The 14,962-nt window shown below is 42.4% G+C and overlaps 1 protein-coding gene across 6 annotated transcripts in view; it reads right to left on the bottom strand.

The window, feature by feature from the left end:
- Nucleotides 1–14,962, bottom strand: part of LOC122550866 (testis-specific gene 10 protein-like) — a 139,978-nt gene that overhangs the window by 80,880 nt on the left and 44,136 nt on the right. For all 6 annotated transcript variants that reach the window (XM_087988335.1, XM_043692221.2, XM_087988336.1 and 3 more), the window contains one exon: nucleotides 9,288–9,511. In XM_087988335.1, the coding sequence (XP_087844461.1) occupies nucleotides 9,288–9,511 (224 nt within the window). The remainder of the gene's footprint in view (nucleotides 1–9,287; nucleotides 9,512–14,962) is intronic.

Here is a 14,962-nt window from a genome sequence, read left to right as displayed (position 1 = left end):
GGTCAGATCATTCCCCAAAGGACACTAGTGAACCGGACTGGTTTTTAACTTGGTTTCAATCAATGACGATGTCTTAATCACTATTACTGAAGCTAGATTTCAATTCCAGAATAATTAATTAAATTTAAAGTTTAAATTTATTGTGCTGGAATTTGAATATGTGCTCCCACAATATTTGCCTGGAACTCTACATTACTTGTGCTGTAACATGAGCACTATGCCACTGCCTCCCTCTATAACTGCTTCTGACACAATTACATAGTTTTTAAAATTAGGAGGTCAAAACTGTGCCCAGTTCTGCAGATATGGTCTCAACAAGATCTTATACAACTGCTATAAAACTTTAATACTTTTATATTTCATTCTCCTTGCTATAAACTGCAACATTCCATTTGCCTTCTTCATCACTTTCTGTACCTGCATCTTAACATATTGTGTTCATGTACCAGCACACCCAGATCCATCTGTACTATTACGCTCTGCAATTTCTCTATATTTAAATAGTGTACTGCATTTCTGTTCTTCCTGCAGAAGTGAACAAGTTGACAATTTCTCACATTATACTGTCATTTTTCTGCCCACTCATCTAACTTACTTATCTCCCTTTACCTTTTTGTCGATTTTCTACCTCCTCTTGACAACTTACTTTCTTACCTAGCTTCATGTCAAATTTTGTTAACTATGCACACAGCTGAGAACAATAGATGCCTTTCTAGGATCAAGGAACACTTATCATGACACATGAACTCCTGAGCATCACATGGTAGAAATTTTGATCATGACTTCCTCTAGTTCAAAATTCTATTGGCATTGTTGATTAATGCTCTACTTGTTTGGTAATTTTGACAGTGGAGTTTACAGAATTCCTAGATCATTTTCAGTAAAGAAATTTAAAGAGTCTTTCGCAATCTCGACAACTGAAAGCACTTTGCAAACTATCAAATATTTTTGACATCTTTGTTTTATCATAAGAATTTGAGTGGAATGTATAGTCACATGGAAAAATGTGTGTTCAGTCAGAAAGGTTAGCCAGTGTTGAGATTAGTAGTTTTTGAGTGGACTTCATTGAAACACATGCAATTCTAACAGGGATGGACAGACTGAATGCAGGGATGATGTTTCTCTTGGCCAGCGATTTCAGAACATGAGTCTCAATCTCAGGCTACACGATAGGCCATTTTGGACTGAGATGATAAGAAACTTCTGTTGAAACAGCAAAGAATGTGTGGAATTCTCTATCATAGAAGGCTGTGGAGGTCAAGTCACCGATATACTTAAGAAATAGATTTCTACAGGCTATACAACCATAAAACACACGAGCAGAAGTAGGCCATTCAGCCTATCAAGTTTGCTGCACTCTTCAATGAGATCACAAAGGAGATCACCAGGGTGACATAGTGGCTCAGTGGTTAGCACTGCTGCCTCACAGCGCTAGAGTCCCAGGCTCAATTCCAGCCTCGGGCACATTCTCCTTGTATCTGCGTGGGATTCCTCCAGGTGCTCTGGTTTCCTCCCACAGACCAAAGATGTGCAGGCCAGGTGAATTGTCCATGCTAAATTGCTGATAGTCAGAGGGGAAATGGGTCTGGGTGGATTACTCTTCGGAGGGTCAGTGTAGATTGGATGGGCTGAAGAGCCTGTTTCTATGCTGTAGGGAATCTAATTATAATAATCCTCAACTCCATTTTGCTGCCTTATCCCCATAAACTTTGATTTCCTTACTGATTCAAAATGCCTCTATCTCAGGTTTGAATATGCTTAATGTCCCTCCCTCTACAGTCCTTTGCAGTAAAAAAAATTCCACAAATTCACTACCCTCTGATAGAAGAAATTCATCACAATCTTTGTCTTAAAAGGGGCACCCTTTATTCTGAGGTTATGCCCTATTGTCCTATTGTCTCTACCAAAACTCTGCATCTATCCTGTTAAGTGCCCTGAGAATGTTGAATCTTCTTTGTTTCAATAAGATCATCTTTCATTCTTCTAAACACCAATGAGTACTAGCCAATATACTGACCCTTTCTTCATAGTACAGTCTCTCCAATCCTAGGATCAGCCTATGATTAGTCTCTGGACTGCCTCTATTACCTCCATTTTTATACTCCATTCTTTTGAAATAAAGGCCAACATTCCACATGTTTTTCCTATTACCTTCTGAACCTGTATGCTAGCTTTTTATGATTTATGTCTGAGGATTGCTGAATTCCTCTGATCTGTAGCTTTCTACAGTCTTTCCCAATTTAAAAAATACTCAGCTCCTCTACTCTTCTTGCCAAAGTGTACATCCTGCAACATTATATTCCATCTGCCAGTTTTTTTCACTCTCTATTATCTTACCCTATATCCCTCTGCAGACTCTTTGTGTCGCTCTCAGAACTTGCCTTCTCACCTATTTTTACACCATTTTCAAATTTGTAAAGATGTCAAGGTCTGTTGGAAGAGGGCATGAATGAGTTTTGAGAAGATTTGTAACTCAGGTTGAGGTTCTGGATGTAGGTTTACTTGCTGAGCTGGAAGGTTCTTTTTCAGACACTTTGTCACCAAACTAGGTAACATCTTCAGTGAACCTCCAGTCGAAGCATTGCCGATGATTCCTGCTTTCTATTTATATGTTTGGGTTTCTTTGGGTTGGTGATGTCATTTCCTGATCTTTTTCTCAGGGGGTGATAAATCGGGTCCAAGTCAATGTGTTTGTTGAGAGAGTTGCGGTTGGAATGCAGTGCTTCTAGGAATTCTCGTGCGTGTCTCTGTTTGGCTTGTCCTAGCATGGATGTGTTGTCCCAGTCGAAGTGGTGTCCTTCTTCATCTGTATGTGAGGATACTAGTGAGAGAAGGTCATGTCGTTTTGTGGCTAGTTGATGTACATGTATCCTGGTGGCTAGTTTTCTGCCTGTTTGTCCAATGTAATGTTTGTCACAGTTCTTACACAGTATTTTGTAAATGACATTAGTTTTGCTTGTTATCTGTATAGGGTCTTTCAAATTCATTAGCTTCTGTTTTAGTGTGTTGATGGGTTTGTGGGCTACCATGATGTCAAGGGGTCTGAGTAGTCTGGTAGTCATTTCCGAGATGTCTTTGATGTTGGTTAGAGTGGCTAGGGTTTCTGGACGCATTTTGTCTGTTTGTTTGGGATTGTTGCTGAGAAATCAGTCGACTGTTCATTGAGTACCCATTCTTTTTGAATATACTGTATTCTATATAGGTGATTTTCCTCTGCTCTACGTGTGTGGGGCTCGTTGGAATAACGTTCTGATGCAGCTTCTACAAATGAACATTATTCCAACGAGCATTATTCTGGTTGAAATGCCGTGCTTCTAGGAATTCTCGTGCGTGTCTCTGTTTAGCTTGTCCTAGGATGAATGCGTTGTCCCAGTTGAAGTGGTGTCCTTCCTCATCTGTAAGAGAACGGTATTCCACCGAGCCACCACTCACTGCAGCACAGAGGAACTATGCAGAGCAGAGGAAAATCACCTATACAGTGTATTCAAAAAGAATGGGTCCCAATGACACAATCTGCCGATTTCTCAGCAACAAACCCAAAGAAGTGGACAAAATGTGTCCAGAAACTCTAGCCACTCTCCCCTGCATCAAAGACATCTCAGAAATGACTGCCAGACTACTCAGACCCTTTGGTAGCCCACAAACTCACCAACACACTAAAACAGCAGCTAATGAATTTGAAAGACCCTATACAGACAAGAAGCAAAACTAATATCATTTACAAAATACCGTGCAAGAACTGTGACAAACATTACATTGGACAAACAGGCAGAAAACTAGCCACCAGGATACATGTACATCAACTAGCCACAAAACGATATGACCCGCTCTCACTAGTATCCTCACATACAGATGAGGAAGGACACCACTTCGACTGGGACAATACATCCATCCTAGGACAAGCCAAACAGAGAAATGCACAAGAACTCCTAGAAGCACTGCATTCCAACTGGAAGTCTATCAACAAACACATTGACTTGGACCTGATTTACCACCCCCGAGAAAAGGAACAGGAAATGACATCGCCATAGGACATGGCAAAGCCACAGGAAATGACATCACCAATCCAAACAAACCCAAACATATAAATAGAAAGCAGGAATCATCAGTAATGCTTTGTCCAGAGGTTCACTGAAGATGTTACCCAGTATGGTGATGAAATGTATGAAAATGAACCTTCTAGCTCAGCGAGCAAACCTACATCCAGAAGAGGGCATCAATATGGCATTGAGATAGAGGATCAGCCATGCTTATGTTAGTGCTAGTTTGATGGGTCAAATGGTCTACTCTTGCTCCTATTTTCCATGTTTCTCTGTCTGGACAGAGAAGAGTGGAGAAACCATTTCAGTTCTTTCAAGCATCATGAACCAGAGGCACACAGTTAGGCAAAAAAAAAGCAAATATGAGGTAGGAAAAATTGCTATCAAACAGTGAATGGTCTGGGTTTGTGATGCCTGGAAACATGGTGGTGGCAGGTTCCGTTGAGGCATTCAAGCGGGCATTGGATAATTTTTTAAATAGAAAAGAGTTACAGATATAAGGCAGGAGTGTAGCATCAATCAAAATGCTCAGAGAGCTGCTATTGACACAATGCGTGGCACCTTACAAGGCTGTAAACAAGGTGGGCAATAGTGAGATGAGTGGTAGAATTGGGCGAGATGGTTGACTCGATGTCGAAAACATCTCATCACAACTTCCATGCTTTGTTCAAATGGCGCAGTGAGTTCCCAACAGACTTTTTTTTATTGTTTTTTAAATGACTTGTTAACAGTTCAAAGTGCCATGGGTTGAGACATTATGAAACTCTCTATACAAACTAGCTGTCGGAAACTCAACATGAAAACCAGAACAGGTTATTGGTAGGTTCAACTCGCCACTTGGTCCAAAAGACCTCCATGTTGAATACTGGGCACCAACATCTTTGACATATTCATGTACACTAGTCACATGCACTTCACATCCATGGACATGGGCATCTGACAGTGTGCCAGCCTCCATGAACCCTCATGGTACATCTCCAATTACTAATGGGATGTTTCTGCACTTCACAACAGGCTGCACCAACAACTTACATTGTAAAGCTGCAGCTGGAGCACTTGGCCCTCAGAGACATGGCCCTCAGCTCCTGGACTGGACCAGGCTGTATCTCGGGGTGCTTCACTCACTGTCATAGCACTCACTCTGAGCCTATATGGATGCTCTCAGCATCCGTGCCTTGCCTTTTTCCATTTTGCCTCCTCAGCCAGAGATACCTGGTTCATATTAATATGTTTTGCCATGTCATATAGCACAGATATAAAACGAGGGAGCTTCCTACATTTTTCAGCAGTCCTCAGTCCAGTGAAGGGGATGGCATTCTCTCAGGGGTTCCTGGCATGGTTAATCAAGTGCAGCCTCAGAAACAAGTCCTGGTTCTGCTTGGGGCAGTCAGATTCATAATCCTCTACTCAAGCAGTGAGAAGCTGATAGCAGCACAGCATCAATTTTGATACTTTCTATCCTATTGTGGACTATTTTGCTCCTGAATGGGAGACTAGCAGGTATTACAGAAAATAAAAGTGGGTAGCACAACGATTACATATGGTTGGCACAGGTGGGGACATTTTCCAAGTGAGTGTGTAGGTAATGAAAAGGGTGTGTGGAATAAGTGATGTTGTATTTGAAGAGGGCGAGAAAGAATGGGATGATGTTGCATTCATTATTGAGAGTTATAGAGAGTGAGCATTGGTGGGAAGTGGGTGCAGTAGCAAAGATTGAGTGTGAGATGTCAGAGAAAACTGGTTGGTAGAGTGGAGAAGGACATTGACACATTTCCTACAGTGCTGGGCATTCCTCCATTCACTTCCTCCAGACAATTGTTTCTAAATGGGTGGGGCAACCTCACACTAGGCTGTCATAGTCTAGTGTTTTTGCCTCCAATACTGGTCCTGAGGGAACAGGAAATACCACTAGTTCACCACCGTGTCCAGCAGGATCTCCAGAACCATTCCTGGCAAATTTCAGGAACCATGCAGGGCAGCTCCAAACTGACAGTATTTGTCCAGGTGTAGAAGTATTGAGGACGCCAGTCACACCCAAGATCTCAATGAGTAGTGAGTTGCCCTGGGAACAAAATGTGGTACCATGGGGTGGAAATAGTATGCGAGTCTTACAGGGGCTCAAATGACAATTAAATTTGGCAACACAGAGAGTGAAATCCCACTCCACCTTGTGGCGAGAACTGTCCACTAAACTTGATATGACTCACACTTAGCCAAGATATGATAAGATTCCTTCAAGTGGGCCAAACTGCCCCCTTCTGTATTTTAAAAATTCTGTGAAATAACTTGCGTGTGGTGAAAAGAGATGTTTTGTTGAAGTTTATCATTATGCACACATCAGGACATTTCATCAGGTAGAAATGGATGAAATTTCAGAATCTATAGCCTAGACAATTGAAGGTCAAGCATGTCAAGCATGCTGTTGAGTGGAATGCCTTCAGCTGTTTTGCCTTGTTCCAAGCATGAGAACTACTTTCATCAGCAAGTATATATGAACTGAATCATGACCTATGAATATAATACCGTAGGAAATAAAGTTCTGAGAGGTAAACTTAGCTTTTTGACAGTAATTTTGAAATTTATGACAGACAATATATAAGTGGCATGGAATTTTATCAGCGATATACCAGTCCTGGTAGCAGAGCCAGAAGCGTATGCCTCTCTTACTTTTCCCCTTTTCTTCTGCACTTGTTGACTACCAACACCTCAATTTTGAACTTCTCACCATCATACTGAAATCCCTTCACTCCCTCATCTATTCCTATTTCTGTAATTTCTTCCAGTTCTAATGATATCTAAGATCTCTGGACTTCCCAGTTTTGGATACATGTATATCCCCTACTCCCCGTATCCTACAATCAACAGCCATGCTTTCAATCATTTGGGCTTTAAATGCTGAAATTCATCCTTATATCTCTTCAGCACAAACACCTTCTGTAAGACTTACATTACAACTGCTTTGACAAAACTTTCAGTTCCCCTCTCCCCTTTTATTGTCTGATTGCACTTGCATCAAATGCCTTGGAATGTCTACTTACGTTAAAGTCACTTTGATGTGCAAATTGTGTAAAATCACTCAATTTGTTGTCAAATTTTTAGTCATCAAGATTTAAGAGGTGAGATGTAAGAGAGAACACAACGAATGGATTTACGGGATAAAGGAAAGCAAGAATGAAAGGGAATGCTAAGACAGCAGAGGTAAGTGAGAGAGACTCCATTCTCCGACCTGCGTGACAGAGATCAACAAATATTATAAACAAAAATCATACATGTTACCAACTTTCACACTACAAATTTCTATATCCCAAATTGTTCATGCAAACATGTTGCACAGTAACTGAATTCTCCCATCATCACAATTACCTGTTAGCTTTCAGATTTGAGAAAAGACTTGACACTTGAGTATGGAGAGTTGATCAGTAAGTTTGCAGATGATATGAAAATTGGTGGGAATAGTAAATAGTGAGGAGGAGAGCTTTAGGTTGCAGAAGGATACAGATTGGCTGATCGGCTGTTCATTGGCAAATGGGATTCAATCCAGATAGGAGAGAGGAGATGCACAAGGGGAAGACAAACAAGGCAAAGTAATATATGATGAATGGACCCCGGGAAGCACTAAGGATCAGAAAGACCTGAGTGTGCATGTCCATGGTCCCTTACGGTCGCAGGACAGGTAAATAAATTAGTTAAGAAGGTATATAGTATTCTTGCCTTTATTAGTTGAAACAGAGTTTAAGAGCAGGGAGGTTATGCTGGAACTATATAAAAAGCTTGTTAGGCTAAAGCTAAAGTATTGTGTGCAGTTCTGAAAGCCACATTAAAGAAAGAGAGGATGCAGTGAGATTTAAAAGGATGTTGTCTGGGCTGGAAAGTTTTAACTATGAAGGGAGGTTGGACAGACTGTTGTTTTCATTGGAGCAAAAGACACTGAGAGGGTCATGATGAAGATGCGTAAAGTTATGAGAGGCACAGACAGGAAGAAACAGATCAATGACTGAGAGCATAGATTTAAGGCAAGGGGCATGAGGTTTCAAGAGATGTGAGGAAAAGCTTTTTTCACCCAGTGTGATGGGAATATGGAAATCACTTTCTGTAAGGGTGGTCGAGATAGAAACCCCATGGACCCAAGGCATATAAACTCTGGGCCAAGGGCCTGGAAATGGGTTGATTTTTTACCTAGTGCAGACTTGCTGGGCTGAAGGTGTATTTTTCAATGCTACAGACCTCTATGAAACTATTCAGTTTTATCCTGGGGTGTTCTACCCTTTGAAATTTCACCTCTTCATGAGACAGTAACTAGCACAGAGCTGATAGCAACAAGGAAATGACTGTAACATTCAACACTATTGTTTGAACTCTCATTTTTGGCTGATACACATATACCCACAGAAGAGATACAGTTAGTAAGTTTGCAAATGACACCAAAATTGGAGATCTAGTGGACAGTGAAGAACATTATGTCAGATTGCAATGGGATCGTGGTCAGATGAGCCAATGGCTGAGGAGTGGCAGATGGAGTTTAATTTAGATAAATGCAAGGTGTTGCATTTTGGAAAAGCAAATCAGAGCAGGACTTATACACTTAATGGGAAGGTCCTAGGTAGTGTTGCTGAACAAAAAGACCTTGGAGTGCAGGTTCATAGCTCCTTGAAAGTAGAGTCGCAGGTAGATAGGAGAGTGAAGAAGGCGTTTGGTATACTTTCCTTTATTGGTCAGAGTATTGAGGATGTTGTGAAACTTGAAAGGATTCAGAAAAGATTTGCAAGGATGTTGCCAGGGTTGGAGGATTTGAGCTATTGGGAGAGGTTGAATAGGCTGGGGCTGTTTTCCCTGGAGCTTGGAGGCTGAGGGGTGACCTTAAAGAGGTTTATAAAGTCATGACGGACATTGATAGGATAAATAGGCAAAGTCTTTTCCCTGGGGTGGGGGACTCCAGAACTAGAGGGCATAGGTTTAGGGTAAGAAGGGAAAGACATAAAAGGACCTAAGGGGCAATTTTTATCACACAGAGGGTGATGTATGTAAGAAATGAGCTGCCTGGGGAAATGGGTAGAGGCTGGTACAATTGCAATATTTAAAAGGTCTCTGGATGGGTATATGAATAGGAAGGGTTTAGAGGGATATCAGCCAAGTGCTGGCAAATGGGACTAGATTGGATTGGGATATCTGGTCAGCATGGACCAAAGGGTCTGTTTCTGTGCTGTACATTTTTATGACTCTAAGTAATCTAGGTTTCAAGCAAAGTACCTTCACAGGAGATGAGCGCAGTGGACTACGTCCTCTGGATGAATTGCATTGGCCTGAAGGTTTGTTTCTCAACATCTTTATTAAGTATTCTACCTCAGATTTATAGAAATCTCTTTCTTGTGCTATATTCTTCACAAATGTATCTAAAAGAAAAGGAGATTTATTTTGCTCATATGAGTGCAGATGAGTTCCTTTGTTTCCTGATTCTGGACCCAATTCAAGATCTAAAATGAAACAAACAGAAAAGTTGAATGAAAAAGTGGTAAAAGCTTGTGAAATTAACTCTTTTTATTTCAATCTTCTAAATAATGTATTAGTAACTTTTATTAATTTTGGGTTTCAACAACTAATTTTGGCATTGCACATGCATGGGTGAGCAGCAAAACACTCTACCAGACACAATGAGCTAACTTCCACTTAAGTAATTACTTTGTTTTTGTCTCAATGTTGCTATTATACTGGTACATCTTTGAGCAGCCTTATACCCAAGGAAATGGGCAGTGATTAGCCAAGATTATTTCACGTAGACTTTGAGGCTATCATTAACAGACCTTCATTCTTTCTCAAATTTGGGCTCAAATCTAAATCCCAGAGATCACATTGATAACAGACCCCTTCTCAATTTTTCCATTTGAAAATAACAGTTTTATCTGTTTTGTCATGTGGGATTAATTGTTTTCACATAATATCTGGAACCACAACCACAAAAACAACAGGACAGACCTTCACATCAGCAGCAATGCTGCAGTGAGCACATTGCATGTGAGTGGTGGTAGTTGGAACAGGTTAGGAGAGTAATCCAACCTGGAGGATTGGGGAACGAAGAGTCAGCAGTCCATTGTAGTTCTCAGTTCAAGTTATGCTGGTTAATCCCTGAGATAGAGCAAGTATTAACCAACAATGCGGAGACATTTCTTCAGCCAGAGAGTGGTGGGCCTGTGGAATTCATTGCCGCAGAGTGCAGTGGAGGCCAGGACGCTAAATGTCTTCAAGGCAGAGGTTGATAAATTCTTGATGTCACAAGGAATTAAGGGCTACAGGGAGAATGCGGGTAAGTGGAGTTGAAATGCCCATCAGCCATGATTGAATGGCGGAGTGGACTCGATGGGCCGAATGGCCTTACTTCCACTCCTATGTCTTATGGTCTTAAGGTGAATTGGCCATGCTAAATTGCCCGTAGTGTTAGGTGAATGGGTCTGGGTGGGTTGCGCCTCGGCAGGTTAGTGTGGACTTGTTGGGTCGAACAGCCTGTTTCCACACTGTAAGTAAGTAAGTAATCTAAAGTAATCAGTGCTGGAGTTGTTTGAACGGTCCAGGAAAGTGCAAATCAGGCCATTGGAAATTTAAACATCCTGGGCATTTCAGCGCACATGTACATGTCAATAAATCTGCAGAGTTCCAATGCACAACACAGATTTTTAAATTCAGATTTTTCTGCTCTGGATTCAAGATTTGGGCCAATGAATTTCAGCAGTGGGAATCAGGACAGCATGAGCAAGGGAACACCTGGGAAGGTAAATTTGAATATAAAATACTTACCTCGTAAATCAGTGGAGTGAAGGCTGAACTGAGGCAAAGCAGACACAGGGAATGCTGGGTAAGTCAATTAATATATTTGGTCAGTGGATGAACCTGAAACAGTACACCCATCCTTCTCCTCTAACCAAAAAGAGAGTTGGTAAGGTAAGTCTTTTCTTAATTGCTTTTGGCAATTTAGAGCAAAGGGGATGGAAGCTAGGGCAGTTGCAAGTTCCTCTTGTAGGATGTGGGAGGTAAGGGCCACCAATAGAGTCCCTGCTGACTTCACCTGCAAGAAGTGCACCCAACTCCAGTTCCTCACAGACGACATTAAGGAACTGGAGCTGGATGAACTGTGGATCATTCGGGAGACAGAGGTGGTTATTGAGAGGAGTTATAGGGAGGTAGTCAAACCTAAGTTACATGATCAAGGTAGCTGGGTGACCATCAGGAGAGGGAAAGGGAATAGGCAGATAGTGCAGGTACCCCTTGTGGCCATTTCCCTCAATAATAAGTATGCCGCTTTGGATACTGCTGGGTGGATGACCTACCAGGACAAAGCAACAGCGGCCAGGTCTTTGGCTCTAAGCCTTGCTCTGTGGCTCAGTAGAGATGGGGGGAGATTAGGAGAGTGATAGTAACAGGAGATTCAATGGTTAGAGGAACAGACAGGAGATTCTGTGATTGCAAACAAGATCCCAGATAGTATGTTGCCTCCTAGGTGCCAGGGTCAGGGATGTCTCGAATCAAGTGTACAGGGTCCTTCAGGGACAGAGTGAGCAGCCAGAAGTCGTGGTACACTTAGGTACCAATGACATAGCTTGGAAAATGTATGAGGACCTGAAAAGTGAATATAGGGAGTTAGGTTGGAAGCTAAAAGTCAGGACAAGCATAGCAGTAATCTCAGGAATGCTACCAGTGCCACGGGCTAGTGAGGCCAGGAGCAGCGAGCTAGTGCAGTTGAACACATGACTGCAGAGCTGGTTTAGGAGGGAGGGCTTCAAATATGTGGATCACTGGGATACCTTCTGGGGAAGGCGGGATCTGTACAAGGAGGACGGGTTGCACCTGAACTAGAGGGGCACGATATCCTGGGCCAGAGGCTTACTAGGGCTCTTCGGGAAAGTTTAAACTAGTTTGGCAGGGGAATGAGAACAAGAGCTATGGAACAGGCAGATACAGCGTGCAGAGAATTTGTGAGGAAGGATAGATAGATAGGGAAAAGTTGCAGTCAGTCTGATGGATTAAAGATTTAACGTAAAAAGTGTCAGAAATAAGGATGATGAGCTTAGAGCATGGATCAGTACTTGGAGCTACAATGTTGTAGCCATTACGGAGACTTGGATATCACAGGGGCAGGAATAATTGTTGGACGTTCTGGGATTTAGATTTTTCTAAAGGAATAGGGAGGGTGGTAAAAAAAGGTGGGGGAGTGACATTGCTAATCAGGGACAGTAGCACAGCTGCAGAAAGGGAAGTCGCTGAGGAAGGTTTGTCTACTGGATCAGTATGGATGGAAGTCAGAAACAGGAAAGGACCAGTCTCTCCATTGGAAGTTTTCTACAGACCCCCCAACAGCAACACAGACACGGAGGAGCAGTTTGAGAGGCAGATTTTGAAAAGGTGCAGAAGATATAGGGTTGTTGTCCTCAGTGACTTTAACTTCCCTAATATTGATTGGAGCCTCCTTCGTGAAAATAGTTTAGAAGGAGCAGATTTTGTCAGGTGTGCCCAGGAAGGATTCCTGACCCAATATATAGAAAGACCGACTACAGGGGAGGCCATATGGGATTTGGTACTTGGCAACGAACCAGGTCAGGTGTCAGATCTCTCAATGGGAGAGCTTTTCGTTGATAGTGATCACAACTCCCTGACCTTTACTATAGTCATGGAGAGGAATAGGAGCAGATGGTTTGGGAAAGTATTTAATTGGGGAAGGGGGAATTACAACACTCTGAGGCAGGAACTATGCAGCATAAATTGGAAACAGATACTCTCAGGGAAACGCATGACAGAAATGTGGAGGTTGTTTAGGGAACACTTGCTGCAAGTGCTAAATAGGTTTGTCCCATTGAGGCAAGGAGGGGATGGTAGAGTGAAGGAACCTTGGATGACAAGAGATGTTGAACATCTAGTCAAGAGGACGAAGGAAGCTTACTTAAGGTTGAGGAAGCAAGGATCACACAGGGTTCTAGAGGGTTACATGGTAGCCAGGAAGGAACTGAAGAATAGACTTAGGAAAGCTAGAGGAGGACATGAAAAAGCCTTGGCAGGTAGGATTAAGGAAAACCCCCAGGCGTTCTCTACTTATATGAGAAACAAGAGAATGGCCAGAGTGAGGGTAAGGCTATCAGGGATAGTGGAGGGAACTTGTGCCTGAAGTCATTGGAGGTAGGTGAGGTCCTTACTGAATACTTAGCCTCAGTATTCACTAGTGAGAGGGGCCTTGTCGTTTTTCAGGACAGCGAGAAACAGGTTGATATGCTCAAACAGATTGATGTTAAGAAGGAGGATGTGCTGGAAATTTTGAAAAACATGAGGATAGATAAGTCTCCTGGGCCAGACAGGATATACCCAAGGTTACTAGGGAAGCAAGGGAAGAGATTGCTGTGGCTTTGGCAATGATCTTTGTGTCCTACTGTCCACTCTAGTAGTGCCAGATGATTGGAGGGTAGCAAACGTCATTCCCTTGTTCAAGAAAAGGAATAGGGATAACCCTGGGAATTAGGAAGATATTAAACAAGTATTGTGCATCAGTGTTTACTGTGGAAAAGGACATGGAAGACATAGAATGAAGGGAAATAGATGGTGACAGCTTGAAAAATGTCCATATTACAGAGGAGGAAGTGCTGGATGTCCTGAAACATATAAAAGTGGATAAATCCCCAGGACCTGATCAGGTGTACCCTAGAACTCTGTGTGAAGCTAGGGAAGTGATTGATGCGCCCCTTGCTGAGATATTTGTATCATCGATAGTCACAGGTGAGGTGCTGGAAAACCGGAGGTTGGCAAACATGGTACCACTGTTTAAGAAGGGTGGTAAGGACAAGCCAAGGAACTATAGACCGGTGAGCCTGATGTCGGTGGTGGGCAAGTTGTTGGAGGGAATCCTGAGGGACAGGATGTACATGTATTTGGAAAGGCAAGGACTGATTAGGGATAGTCAACATGGCTTTGTGCATCTGAAATTATGTCTCACAAACTTGATTGAGTTGTTTGAAGAAGTAACAAAGAGGATTGATGAGGGCAGAGTGATGGACATGATCTCTATGGACTGCAATAAGGCATGCGACAAGGTTCCCCTTGGGAGACTGGTTAGCAAGGTTAGATCTCATGGAATACAGGGAGAACTAGCCATTTGGATACAGAACTGGCTCAAAGGTAGAAGACAGAGGGTGGTGGTGGAGGGCTGTTTTTTTCAGACTGGAGGCCTGTGACCAGTGGAGTTCCACAAGGATCGATGCTTGGTCCGCTACTTTTCATCATTTATATAAATGATTTGGATGTGAGCATAATAGGTACAATTAATAAGTTTGCAGATGACACCAAAATTGGAGGTGTAGTGGACAGTGAAGAAGGTTACGTCAGATTACAATGGGATCTTGATCAGATGGGCCAATGGGCTGAGGAGTGGCAGATGGAGATTAATTTAGATAAATGCGAGGTGCTGCATTTTCGAAAAGCAAATCAGAGTAGGACTTATACATTTAATGGTAAGGTCCTAGGGAGTGTTGCTGAACAAAGATACCTTAGAGTGCAGGTTCATAGCTCCTTGAAAGTGGAGTCACAGGTAGATAGGATAGTGAAGAAGGCGTTTTGGTACGCTTTCCATTATTGGTCCGAGTATTGAGTACAGGAGTTGGGAGGTCATGTTGCAGCTGTACAGAACATTCGTTCGGCCACTTTTGGAATATTGCATGCAATTCTGGTCTCCTTCCTATCGGAAAGATGTTGTGATACTTGAAAGGGTTCAGAAAAGATTTACAAGAATGCTGCTAGGGTTGGAAGATTCGTGCTATCGGGAGAGGTTGAATAGGCTGGGGCTGTGTTCCCTGAAGCGTTGGAGGCTGAGGGGTGACCTTATGGAGGTTTATAAAACCATTAGGGGCTTTGATAGGATAAATAGACAAAGTCTCCTTCTGGGGTGGGGGAGTCCA

This window comes from Chiloscyllium plagiosum, unplaced genomic scaffold (genome assembly GCF_037043375.1).
Source record: "Chiloscyllium plagiosum isolate Xiang-an unplaced genomic scaffold, Cpla_swu_hap1 HiC_scaffold_6, whole genome shotgun sequence".
In the NCBI taxonomy this organism is placed as follows: domain Eukaryota; kingdom Metazoa; phylum Chordata; class Chondrichthyes; order Orectolobiformes; family Hemiscylliidae; genus Chiloscyllium; species Chiloscyllium plagiosum.
This window is presented reverse-complemented; position numbering and strand designations above follow the sequence as displayed.